This window comes from Sylvia atricapilla, chromosome 17 (assembly GCF_009819655.1).
Source record: "Sylvia atricapilla isolate bSylAtr1 chromosome 17, bSylAtr1.pri, whole genome shotgun sequence".
In the NCBI taxonomy this organism is placed as follows: Eukaryota; Metazoa; Chordata; class Aves; order Passeriformes; family Sylviidae; genus Sylvia; species Sylvia atricapilla.
In genome coordinates, this window is record NC_089156.1 from 7,054,401 (window position 1) to 7,068,083 (window position 13,683).

At 40.3% G+C, this 13,683-nt stretch overlaps 1 protein-coding gene across 2 annotated transcripts in view; it reads left to right on the forward strand.

Annotated features, from left to right (window-relative positions):
* Positions 1-4,658, forward strand: part of ZDHHC8 (zinc finger DHHC-type palmitoyltransferase 8) — a 109,170-nt gene extending 104,512 nt beyond the window's left edge. Inside the window, exons 11-12 of one of the 2 annotated variants that reach the window (XR_010744931.1) lie at positions 257-3,703; positions 4,370-4,658. Coding sequence is in view for 1 of the 2 variants with exons in the window: in XM_066331446.1 (XP_066187543.1) it covers positions 257-428 (172 nt within the window). In the remaining variant the exon portion in view is untranslated. Of the gene's footprint in view, positions 1-256 lie in introns of both variants that reach the window. The other variant, XM_066331446.1, reaches the window with a different exon arrangement.
* The last annotated feature ends 9,025 nt before the right edge of the window (positions 4,659-13,683 follow it).

The following is a 13,683-nucleotide window of genomic DNA, read 5'->3' on the forward strand; positions in this document are numbered from 1 at the left end:
ATGGAATTAGTTTGGATCAGCAAAGCATTTAAGCAAGTAATTAAATGAATAAATATTACTGTGGTCCACTTACCTAATGGCCAAATTAATTCTCTCAATTCAGTGGCTTTTCATCCAGTGCACTGGCTTCAACCAGCTTGCTCCCAGGTTTGAATATTTTGCTGTGGTGGGAACTCTGTGTTTATTCTGAATGAAGCCATTCTGCTATCACACTTTGTCACTAATATTGCATCTTTTGATATTTCTTTTGATGCAGGGATGAGGTGCAGTTGAAGACACCTCACAGTAAAATAAATGGACAGCCAAAAGGAATAGCCAGGTTGGGTTCAACATCAAGTTCCCAGGGGACGCCTGTCAGCCCTGCTAGGCACTCAAATGTTAAGAAGGTGTCTGGAGTTGGTGGAACAACCTATGAAATTTCAGTGTAAAATAAAATGAATTAAAAACAAAGAGCCATCCACTCAGCCAGCCATGAAGCTAGGAGCACTGTGAAGACTCAAATAACAACAAAGAAGGAGCAGCAGCAGTCGGCCACTCTCCTTTTCTTGTTTTGGGTTTGTTCTGTTTTCATCTTTCTCTTTTGGCCAAAAACCAGCTGCAGCCTTATTCTTGAGGGAATAATAAAATTGTACAGTCTATCAGACTCTTCCTGAACCAACAGGTGGGAACTGGCTACAACCTAAGACCACCACAGAGCGGATTTCCTTCCTGCAAGAGAGCGCTAAAGCCATTGTGTGTGTGTCTGTCCAACCACTCTGTTGTGTACCAGTTGTGCTGTCAAAAAGTACAGTCAGTCCAGGATCAGTCAGTTTTCCCATACCCCTTCCCAGTTCTTCTGGCCAGCGATGTCCAGGAGGAGCCAGAGGATCAACTGCTGTTTTCCTGCTGCCATGGAAAGTAGAGTTCCTGTGCTGGGCAGGAGCTTCTCCTTGTCCCTCGGGCACTACAGCTCAGCTTCCTCCTCCTGAGAAGGAACAAGGCAAGGCCACTTGGGCTGCAGACACCACGTTGGCTTTAAAAGCCTCCCTGGTCCCGGATGGGGGCAGGAGAAAGGATAGCAACAGCTTCTCCCTGTCTGCCATTGGCCTCCCTGCGTGTGAAGTTGTGTGTGTGTGTGCGTGTGTTTGTCTCCATGGAAAAGGACCGCAACACCGGCAAGGACCTGCCACTCTGACCTCCTGCTCCCTCTGGGTTTGAAAGGCTTCTCTGACCCAGAAACAAAACCAAGTCGATGAGAAAGGAAATGTTTGGACGGAAACGTATTTTAAACAGCCGTCAGCTGCTTTCCCTGCACCCTCCTCACCTTGTTGGATTTAGGCAATAACAGAGTTTACTGCCTTGCCCTGGTGCCATCAGTGTAATCCTGCAGCAAGGTTACCATGAGCTGTCGAATTTACAGTGTGTGTAACTGAGCCAAGCGTGCATCTGAAGGATATAAATTTTCTGTCTGCTTAATTACTAGCACATTCCCTCTGGTCTTCAATACTGTTAGACAAAGGATTTTCAATTTGGGTTTTCCCCCCTGGGGAACAACTTTTTAAAATAATATCAATCAAATCTATTTAACATTCTGAGGTTTCTTTTTTCCTGTCTCCAGAAAACTACATTTACTTTGTTGGATTTAAAGACAATTTAACATAAAAAAACAAGAAAGGGGTGCATTACTTTTGTCAAAAATACTAGGACTCCGGCAAAGCTAATTTTGGGACAAATGGATTTTTATTTCTCTGTTCCTTATCTCCTTTTCCTTACCATTCAGTTACCACCTCAGAAGTCAAAAGTACTGAGATCTGGACCAATGCTAACTAGCCAGATGATGTGTGCAATTAAGAATATCCTGAGCGACTGTTGCCAAAGTCACTAAAAATTATTATTTATCACTGAGCCAGTCAGCATACAAGACCTCGACTTCCCACCTGGTCCTCTTGGTGAATAGTTTTGATTAGAGATCTAAATCCATAATTTTTCAGGATATTTGTTTCAAGGGGTTAAGTCCTTGTCAGTCCTTGACTATAATGGAAAGCTCTCCAGGTATTTGGTAGCGATTCAGAATGTGTTCGTAACATCTTATTTGTTTTCATGTATGTTGAGGTTAATTACTCCAGAAGGCAAATACTGACCTTAATTTTGTCTGGTTAAAATTTATATTTTGATTTGATGAATCTTGACATCTGCTGCAATACATGGTTATTATGTCCCTTGTATATCACATTATTTTTTGGAGACAAAGGTTAAAGAGAACATACGAAAGTTAATCATCTCTCTGTGTAATGCTCTATGTTGCCTGAAGGGAGAAGCCTGGAAAGCAATGCATCTGCAATAGGCTAAAGTTCTGAGAGAGTGAAGTAAAAATCAGTGTGCATTTTTTTGCCTTGGTGATATTTTAAATGCCTGGTGTAGGGATATTGCAGAGCAGAGAAGAAGCAATAGTCTTTCTATGCAGATTTGCTCACTGCCATGTGGAGCACTGTCTTTATTTGGAGGTATCATGGTACCAGAAAGATGCTGGCAAACTGGATCAGGTACAGATGGAGCAATATATATTAAAGAACTGGATGGGCTGGCTAATGAGAAGATTTAAAGGGCTAAAACATGCCACTGGCTTAGCAATGAAGTGGAAATTGAGTATCATAATTTTACAGATATGTTACTTAAAATTTGTAAAACCAAAGCTAAAACAAAGGGTTGTCACTGGTAACCAATGATCTACATTTAGAAAGGGGCAGAAAAGATGAAGAGGAATGGATAGTGGAATAGTCTTCCAAGCAGAGTTTTGGACAAACTGTTTCAAGACAGTCAAACTGTATTTGGACAAGTCATTAAAGAATTTCTGTGAGAGGTGAGCCTGTAGGGAGAAGGGGTAGACCAGATGGCCTTACAGAATTCTTCCATCTTTAACTGTTATTAATCTGCAGTCTACCCTGATATTAACTCCTCAGGAAGATGCAGTACCTCTTTAAGGACTGGAATTCACTCTGGTGCATAGAGTATCACAAGAATTACTTGTTTTTAAAGTATCATGTATGCCATATGTAAGCCCTGGAAAAGAGGGGGTATGAAACACATGGGATTAGGGAGTGAGACAAGGGCACATTTTATCATGTATCTTTGAATACGTACATGAAATTCATGCAAGCAAGGCTGAAAATTTGCACCAATGTAATATTTGAGATTTGCATCCCAGTGATGCTCCACTTTGATCGTTCTTTCTCTTGCATTTATAAATGAAAAAGCTACTGAGGAACTTGAAGGGCCAAAGAGCCTTTGAAGTTAACTACATTAGTTCATGAGAGAATTTCTCAGTAAGACTAAACACAGTATTGTGTGTATAAAGCACTAATATCCAGGGTTATTTTGACATAGTTCACAAGGGGTAAGGGAGAAAAAAAGGATGCACTGTGTCAGTACAGGTTCAGCAGTAAGGATTATGTATTTTGTGAGTAGTTTTGCCCACAGTTGAGAGACATTCAACTTTTTCATAGGTTTACAATGGTACCAAAGTATTTTTTTTTTCTTTTTCTTTTTTTTTTTTTTTCTTCTTCTTTTGAGGTTTGCATTTAATTCAGTGCACATAGCCTGGAGTAAATGATTCAAATTTTCTGAAAGAATAATCTAAGCAGAACTGTTAACAGGAGATTGCATGCAGCAAATCCAGCCTCATTTCCATCCAAGGCACTGAACCTGCAGCTATTTACTCATAAATGTAAGTGTGTGTTCCATAGTTCCTGTTGTGGGACTGGGGACCTATTTATTAAATCTAATTTTTGAGCAGAATCCAGCCCATATTAAAGTATAGTTCTTTAAGCAGTTTACAGATCAACAGTAAGGTTCTTCTGCCCAGATACCCAGTTTTTACAGACACTGCAGGCCAAATCTTCAGCTGGTATAAATTGCTGTGGCTCCATGAAAGCTCATTTACTTGATGCTAATTTATAGTAGGTGGGGATCAGCCATGAAAATCCAGCACGAGTTAATACATCCTGTAAAGTAGCTTCTTTATTTTTGTCATGCTTATTTCATGTTTCAAAAGTCTTAAGTATTTTCAACATGTTTTTATTTGTAGCTGTGGATTGTATTACTTATTTAAAAAAAGAGCAATAGGTTTTTTTAGTTTACGCGTCAGTTTTCATTGCATATTGCATTTTATTATCAGTTTGTTCCCTGTTCATATGCTCCCATTTAGCCTCCAGGTTTTCATTGTAGTACTTTTCTGCCTTGAAAAGTTGGATCTCTATATCTTTAATTGTATAATATATTGAGTATTATGGAATTAAATGTACCTTACTGCATGGGTGGGAGAGAGAGAAAATATTTTTACTTGAAGCCTTAATATTTTCTTTTTTTACTACTTTGTTTGTTGACCTCATAGGAAAGTCTGAATAGCAAAGACTTTGAAACTCCGGGCCAAATACTGCACTGACAGACAACCAGCATTTGGCCCCCATGTCAAAACTGGATGCAGACATAACCTGAAGTGAACAAGGGAAAAAGCCTCAGGGTGGCATATTTTCCTGAAGATCGTTAATGCAGTCTCAAAACGTGTCTGTAAGCAAGTACATTAAAGAAGTCTTCAAGTCTTGAATTTTTAAGGAAGGTGATAGCAAGAACTGCCCTAATATCTTACATCTGCTTTTTTTTTTTTTTTTTTTTTTTTTTTTTTTTTTTTAAATTAAGCAAAACAAATGTATTTACTCAGTTTGGTTCAGCCAGCTCGGGGGGTTGCACAGAGCTCTGTGTTGGTAGCCATGTGCAGCACATGAGCTGTGGGGTGTTGCTGTTCTAATTCTAACCAAGCGTGATGTTGTGTCAACTCGGCCTGCCAGGATCCCTCCCGGGCCTTCCAGTGGACGTTCTTCAGATGATGCCTACTCTCCTACAAGCCTAATATGGAAATTGCAATGTGGTTTTCTTTGGACTATATCTGTGGTCCAGACTAGAGATATATAGAGAGATATATATATATAGTCAATATTTTTTTGTGTGTGTGGGAAAGATGGGGTCAAGCTTTTCTGTCTCTGACAGTCTGGAAAGTTAATGTCGAACCGTTTTTATGGTCTGTATTTCACCTGTTCTGCCACCTTGAATTGTTGGAATGTATCCGTGCAGGCTTTGTGGAGCTCTGTCTGTAACCTTTTTTGTGGCTCTCGTAATACATATATATTTTTTAAACCTTCGAGTCACTTCAGTATTTTCAAGTGTCCATTTCTGCCTCAGGTGCATTTGTTTGCTGAGATGGTTCACAGTGCGCTGCCGTTTCTCACTTCCACTTGTGCAAAACCTGAACTGGAAGAGCAGAACTGCAAAGGCCAGTTCCAGTGCAAAGGATGAAACTGAGAAAATATTAAAAGAAGTGACTGCAGGTTAGATCTCATTGTCAAGATGCCTATGGTAGAGTAGGAAGTATGGTGAGTCTTTAAAAGAGTGTCTCCCAGTTGTGACCAATGAATCTTGTTTGGGAGGTCACAGCAAGTGGTCCATGAAACGACACTAAATGAAGTTTTCTGTACTGTTTATTTAGGTTGTGGGGTTAATAGGGGTCCTGTGGTCCAGCACAGTTTTGAATCACTGCCACAGAGTAACTGGAAAAATTTTTATATTGGTATTTGTTGAATACATTCTGTCCAGGTCATCTGGGTTTGTAAATCCCAAACATGCACAATTCTTAATCTGTCTTCATCTATCTGTTTCTAGTCTTTGGAAACATGTCCATTTGATCTGTCAGACTGTCTTACAACACACACAGCTGCCAAGCCCTGCAGCTGCTGCAGGATTTCTGATGCCATAATTTGCATATATAGGCTAATTGCATTAAGCAAGGATCCATTCAAGCATGTTCATTATAAATGCCAGTCATATTTGTGTGCTGTTGTGTCTTCACATGGCAGAGATTACCTTTTATACAAAATGGCCCAAACTGTAATCACCAGGCTCCATTGATGTTGGCTACATCAAACAGGATTATATAAGGCCATGATCTGTTTCAATACATTATTTAAAGATATCTTCACTTACAGCAATCTTGGCCTTCCTCTTGCTAAGTAATAGGTAAATGATCCAATTTTATATTTCATTTCTTCATTGTTGTTATTTTTCATTCTGCAGGACAAGTTTAGATGCCTATTTCAGAACATAATAAGGAGAGACTAAAGGAAACTATTTCTACAAGTGAATATGTCTTTTAAGACATAGTTTTACACTTTTACAGTAAATAGATTAGAATTACTGTCAAAATTGTTTTTGTTCATCTTGTTACAATAACTTGAAATTTAAAGTAAGGCTTATTTCACAGCTGATATCTCTTAACCCTGAAACATTTTAAAAATGTTTTGGTTAAACATTTCAAATCACATGAAGAAATATGATCTACTTTTACAAATTAAAACAGTCCTGGAGAAATGATGGTACATTTTACAGTGCCTTATATATATGTGTATATATTTATATGTATATATATAATGCCTATATGTATATAATGTATATATAACTGTGTACATAGAGTCAAGTAAAACTAGTTACAGGTGTCCCTCTCTGATGTATTTTTAATGGAACTGATCTGTCTTGATAGAAAAAAACAATGGTTGTATCAGCAGCAAAATACAAAACCAAAATTACTTTAAAAAATATAAGCAAATAAAGTAGACTGGAAACAGTGTTTCTGCCAGTGGTTGTGTTCCAGGCCATGGAAGACTGGTAGAAAACCCACCATTTTAAGGGATATTCAGAGAAAATGGAAGGCAGTGCTGGAAGCTTGGAGGAAGTGGAGAATATGTAAGAGTAATTTAATTTGCCTTAGAAGTTATGTTGTTTTGCCATCCTGTTCACCTTTTATACATCCATCCCTTGTGTGGATTTTTCAGACAGCAGTTTTGCCATTTATTTGCAGGAATATAAAGCACTGACATAGCCTGTCCATATTAGATGTAGGATACCCCTGGCCTGGAATGGACAGTGAACACTGGGCAATGCTGAGGTTTAAAAACATTTCTAGACTGTGTTAAGATATTCTGTCAATCTGCTCCTCATTAATTGAAGTAATTTCTGCCTTTGTGGGCATGGGCCAGTTTGATCAGACTACATGGCAGAAATGCACAACATGGCTTGGGCGCAGATTCTGCCAGACCAGGAGCTTTTCTTGAGGTTTAGTTGCAATGTAGAAGAAAGGAGTACCACAGGTAAGTCTTTTATTTTAAAATATATCCCCTTTCTGAAATAAAATTCTTTTACAAGCATCAGTAATTCAAAAACCTTTCTTTCAGCAGACTTTGTGAAGTATCTGCCATGTAACAGCCATAAAGGCCATGTGCTGCCTTCTGAGGTTTATTTCACACCTTTTAACTTTCAGCCTCCACATGGGGCTTGGACTATCCATCCATCTATTTCTTCAATATGAGGTAAGAGCAGGATTGTCAAGGATTTATTTGAGCGTTGTCTGTGTGTGTGAAACCCTCCCACTGAGCTCAGTGGTAACTGAAAGAAATAATAGGATATGTGAGTTGGCCAGAGAAATAGCAATGCCTGGAACTCTCAAAGGGACAAGTCACCTTCCATACAAGTGGAGAGCTCTCCTTTAGTCAGCACTGTTGATTTGGAACTAAAGCATGCTCCTGAGTTTGGCTTCAGTAAATCTCACCATTACACACAGTCAGCCATGAGGACTTGATGTAGGGCTTTCAGCACCCAAATCACAAGATTTGATACCCCAAAAAAACACCTAAAATGAGAATTTCTGTTTTCAGAGTAACAACAACATATCAAACTCAGGAGTGCCAGGCCAAGCTCACACTGAAATCTTACTTCCCCTGAAATCAGTGGTAGCTTTTCCTTTAAGATAAATGGTGCCTCATTATACTTGACATGCCATTGGGAGTGGCACCCACAGGAATTTGCCCTCTGCTGTACTTCATTGACATTAGGACTTCTTCAAGCCTCTAACTTGGAGGAAATCAAATACTTGCCGTCTTTTTTTCTCTCAACAGCACACAGGGAAAAGTGGCATTTCATAAACAGATCTCATTCTGGGGTCAACTCTGTTTTTAATGGAACTTGTCCTTACTCCACAGAACAGAGATCGTCTTCATGGAGGCATTTTTGAGTGGCAGGCAGCAAGGAGGAATTTGTGATTAGTAGTGGAGCAGCAGTGTGGGCTCTTCTGCCTTCTGCCTTGTCCTTTCATGCAGTGTGCAGGGCAGTGGCTCCTGGGCAGTGGTTTCCTCCTGCATTCACTGTTCCCATGAGGTGGATGGCTCCTGGTGTGCCGGTTGCACTCATATAACTTGAGAGCCTCTTTCAGCTACATAGGAGCAGAGCACATGGGGATCTTTGGGTCAGAGCTGACTGTGGAAGCTCATAAAATTGAACTATATTCTGGTTCCAGTCACAGGCACAGGTGGTTTAGTGGAATACAGCTTTGCTGTCAGCTTTTTCTCTTGTACAGTCATTGGAACAGATGGTGAAAGGATTGTTGAGTTTCTTTTTTAAATACAAGGAATGCTACTTTTTCTTAGGAAAAACTCATCTTGTAGAAACTGCAGTGTCCGAGTAAATTCAGTGAGTAACAGCATAATCCATTTTTTGCAGCCTGTATATTATGGATCCATCTGGCCTTGGGATCAGCCCTTATTGTCTCATTGACAGAAACCTAAAACATCAGACTTAAAAGCAGAGGAGTAAATAGTTCTAAATAGGTGGTACTTGGCTATGACTAATTTTTCAGGCACAAAGTGACATAGTGGAGACAAACTGCTCTGTTGTTGGCCACAGTCTCCTCCATCAGAACTCACGTGCTTTGCACTGCTGTTGTTGGGAGCTTCTCAGCATCGAGCTGTGACTCACAGTGACAGAGGTACCAGCCAGATGTTCTCCTCCAAACACGGGCTGCACGTGAGGCACAGGAATGGCCTTCAGGCATTCTGGCACCAGTTCCTGACTCCACTGCAGATTCCTGCTGCCTCGTTTGTCTTTCTGTGCCTCTTTGCTCCATGTTGGATAAGGATGTGACTTCCTGACTCACAAATGTGTTGTGTTTGTGAGAGGCTCAAGCTCTCCTGCTCTGCAATCAGCTCTGTAGCTGAAGTCAAGCAGATGCCTCCCATAGGTATCCTGGAGCTATAGGGCATAGTTGGGGCACATTTAGCCTCAAATGGGAGCATCACTTAGGTCATGTACTTGAGGAGGAAGTTTTTGGGTGTTTGTGATGGGTGTTGTTGACAGTAATGTTGGTATTTCACGTTGACTTTGGAAAGCTGTTTTAGTAAACAGATTAAAGACATTTCTGCCTTGCTCCTTCCACTGACCCCCTGCATATTTCCCTATAATCAAACTCTCTGCACAATACCCACACAGCACAGCCCTCATTCCAAGAGACCATATGCTTCATTGCCTTAAGCAGTTCTGCTCTTCCCTGCCTGCTTCTTGGAGCAGTTGTACATGTATATAATAATAACAACTAAAATGACTGAGCAGAAATACAGTAAAAATGGCTGTAGCTTGGGAGTGACCTCAAAAAGGAGGGACACTGTGATGTGCTGGTGAGGCACAGAACACATCAAGAGCTGAGTTCCACAGCCATTGACATGTCGTGGGCAGCTGAGGAAACCCAGCCTTTCACATCTCTTGAGAGCAAGGATGAGCTGCTGTGTTGCCATGTGAAAAATGTTATTAATTCCTGCATTTTTTTGTGTCTGTTTTAGTGTTGTAAAGAAGTATGTATCCACTTATCTACATGGCCGTATTAACAGCACATAAAGCTTATCAAAGAAGGAATAATGTCTATTAGTGCACAAAATTATTCCTTTTCTGGTATGGTCTTTCATTCAAGGAGCAGGAAAGAAGATGGAAATTATTAATTCCTGGAATTTTAACACAGGCAAGCACATCGTGATTTAAGGAGTAGAGAAAAATAGGTGTGTCCATGTGTAAGCAGAAGTCACATGAGTTTATTTAAGTGTAAAGGCAAAAAAAGAACAAAATCTTCTTATAATGAAGAACAAAATAGCTATTTTTTTTAGCATGTAAAAATCTTCATAAGAATGGATATAATAGAAATTTAGTGTATTACTCCCTCATTTTAACAGAATTCTTAATTTAGATCTCTGTGAGTATTTTGATTTATTTTTGAGATAGGTATTTTTTATTATATGTACTCAAATTCTTGGGATATTTATCCAGCTTCTCTTTATGTATCTCTGAAGCCCTGGATGCTGGAGGACTGCATTTCAGCAGTGTGACACAAATGATGGAAAGAGTCCTTTTTGGGCATAAGAGACTTGGGGTGTGCTCTCTGCTCTTGGTTCAATTCTGTATGTATAAATATATGTATACACTCTGCTACTATTATTAGCAATCCCCTGCACGGATTGGGAAAGCAATTCTTAGCCTGGGCTGACATTACTTGATTTTTGAAGCCGAGTTCCTTGGATGCTCCATGACTGCCTAATCCTAGGCTTAAGGATAAATTCATCACTTGAATCCTACAACTGGTGACTTGAATAATTTACACTAATGTGGTGCTCAGAGTGGCTCGATGCAGCAGGCTGATTTTCACCTGAGGGCCCTTAACATTTCCCTAGGAAATGCATGAATACATTAGCAGAAATTCAATGGAATAAGTTCAGCAACATGATTTGGAAGAGAGGAAGAGCCACGATGCCATTTTGCCTAATCTATACCTATAGGAACTTCCAAGTTGTTACACGCACACACATAAATAAATATACACATACATTTACATATATATGTATGTGCCCAGATATTTATAGAACCAGCCACAGCCTTTCAATTGTGTGTGCTGTGATTCATCAGCAGCAATAGTTTTTGGCAGGGACATAATTTCAAATCTTCTGCTGAGGATGCCTGCCAAAACGTTGTTGGACAGAGATAGGATGAGGAAAGTTATTTATAAATGGGGATAATTAGGTCTTGTGCTTATTAGTGTTGAGGATGAGACAGAAAGACGGCATGTGTAGTAAATGAGTATTGTAATATGAGAAGATGCTCTCTATGATTTTCTAATTGTTGAGAGAAAAAATGTAAAAAAAACAAAACAAAAACCTCTCAGGTGAAATAACATCCTTATGTGCTGCTCCCAGCTATGAGATTCAGACTGGGAGTTTGTGTGCTGTGCTGTAGGAGAGGTCTCAGACTAATGGAAGCTTGGAATACTTCCACAGGATCCAGGTGCTGACTGTCATAACTGAGATCAGATTTTGTTTTCTCAGTCCTGGACTTTGCATTTTGTGTTCAGGCAAAAACAAACCCTGATCAGACATAGGAACTGCATTAACTCCTCTTATGTGAAAGGAGTGCTCACAACCACACTGTCAGGAGAGAGCACTGTGATGTCTGGTGCTCTGCTCATCACCTCTGTCAGCAGAGGCAAGGCTGTTTCTGTGTTCCAGAAGTCATGTAGATGTATGTTACACGCCTTTTCTTCAAGAGATACTGTCACTGGGACAAATTCACCTTTCCACTGGTCTTCTCCCTAGAGGTGTAAATCCAGTGTGAAATTCTTGCCCCCAGGGTCTGGAGGGCACCCATCCTCACGTGCTCACAGACTGCACAGCACCCAGCATAATGCTCTCAGCCAGTTACTACAGAAGAGTGCTCATACGGTGAGTCAGGAGAATAGCGATTAATATGAAAGATTTCTTAGCTCCTGGCTTTGTACCAAGCTTACTAGATAGTGTGACTAATGTGTAGGAGACACTTAAGCACACATCTGTGTTGAAACAGTTGAATATCCCATTAACTTTTCTTACTGCCAAGCTATTTGGACTGGTCTCGCAATGCTTGGGGGTTTTATGGCCTGAAGCTCCTGAAATCTCAAGTAAATGGTTGCTTTGGGGGGTTCTGAGTTTTTCATTAGAGGTGAGGGGAAGAAATAGTCTTCAGCATTGCAGAGAGAAACTTGAAATACAAAAATGGAGTCTTTCCAAAGGTCATCATTTCCCTGCACAGTGTGGAGTTTTTTAAACACTGGCACAATACTGACAACGTCCAGTGCCTTCAGAAAGATCATTCATGTATTTAAAGGTGGGTGCAATGTAAGCAAGTGCCTGGCTTGGTCTGGGCCTTGGTCTCTCTGAAGGGGGAATGGCGTTGGGAGAGCTGATCTGGCTAAATTGCTGCCACAGCTGCTCTTTCTGCCCTGTGGCCTGCAGAGAATGTCACCTGAGTATCTCCCAGGCTCTCCAGACCCGGAGTTAGCATCACATCCCCCAAAACTATTTCATTCCAGGGTCTTGCCTACACATCCTCAATGCAGCCAGTATGTGAAAACACTGCATTTAAATGCTGTTGCCAAAAAAAGAATCAGCAGGGTTTAGACAGCCTGTGCCAAGCTCATCCCTAGAGTGATTTTTTTGAAGTAAAGCTGGGAATATCTAAAACAGCTCCTGGCAGAGAGATAGGAAAGGATATTTGAGGCAGCTAGAATTTTGCCTTTGTGTTTCTTGTAAAGCATTAAAAGCATCCTTAGAACTAGAAATCTCCTAAAGTGTGTAATTATGTACGTCATGGTGTCTCAGATGGTTCTGCAGGCAGAGCACTCTCTTTCCTGCTAAGGGAATTTTGCAGAGCAGGTTTTTTAGTGGTTTGCAAGGGCACCTAAAAGCAGTCTTGGTTTACAGACTGCAGTGTCTAAATATTAAATGCTCCGTAGTGACAGTTACTATCAAGCACAATAGAAGCCAACACTGCCAAGACCATAACAACTATTTGTTTTTCTTTCTAAAACAAGAAAGTAAGGGAAAATGGTGCAAAGGGAGATCAGTTGAACTTTGCAAAAGCAGCATGTGCTATTGCAAAAGCAAATTCTCACTTGCTAATCAGGATTAGGAGAAATGCCTGCGTTGTTTCATTGTTGGGAGCTATCAGCAGCACCTGTGCTTCATTAGCAAAATCAAAGTTTACTGTTATCTAAGAAAAAAACATTGGGGGGGCAGGTGGTCCTTGAATCAGTAATATCGAATCCCCTTTTGTTTCCTGGAGAATGATTACACTGAAATACTTTGCTTATGTTTCCATTCTTTAGACCATCTGTTTCAAATTAAACCCTTCTGGCAGGATACATCATCATTTATTAGAGCGTTACATTAGATAATGCAGTGTTAGTACGGCTGTTATAAACCCTTAGTTTCATGAATGTGACTTCAGGGACAGAACTGAAGTGTTTACTTAATGAAAGGGCCAGAGACTGTTAATAAAACTGGTTTTCCAGTTCAGAAATTACTTTTTTTATAGATCTTTCAGAAATTACATTTCTGGTATGTCTTGATCTGCAACTCTGAATGTGTTTGGTAGAGTGAAAACTTCTGGCTTTAGATGTCTGAAAGCAAAGGTACTGAGCAGGACTTGTCAGTAACAAACTGTAAGACACCTAAGGCTGGAAACACAAGCCCTGCACATGATGGGGTGAAAGCCATTTCCAGACATCTCCAATCCCCTTTAGTATTCAAGGCACATCCCATGTGATTCTAGAGCACACAAAGCTCTGGCAGGTAATACCCCAACATCTGAGGCAATTTGCTACATTTTCATTCTTGTCCTCTATAGAAAGTTTTTTTTATGCTTTCTGTCTGAGACAAAGCTTCACATGCCAATAGACCAAAGACAGGCCTTGGTCCTAGACATGTGCTGTCACTGCAGTCTCAACCATTTGGGGACAGTTTAAGGACAAGACCTTGC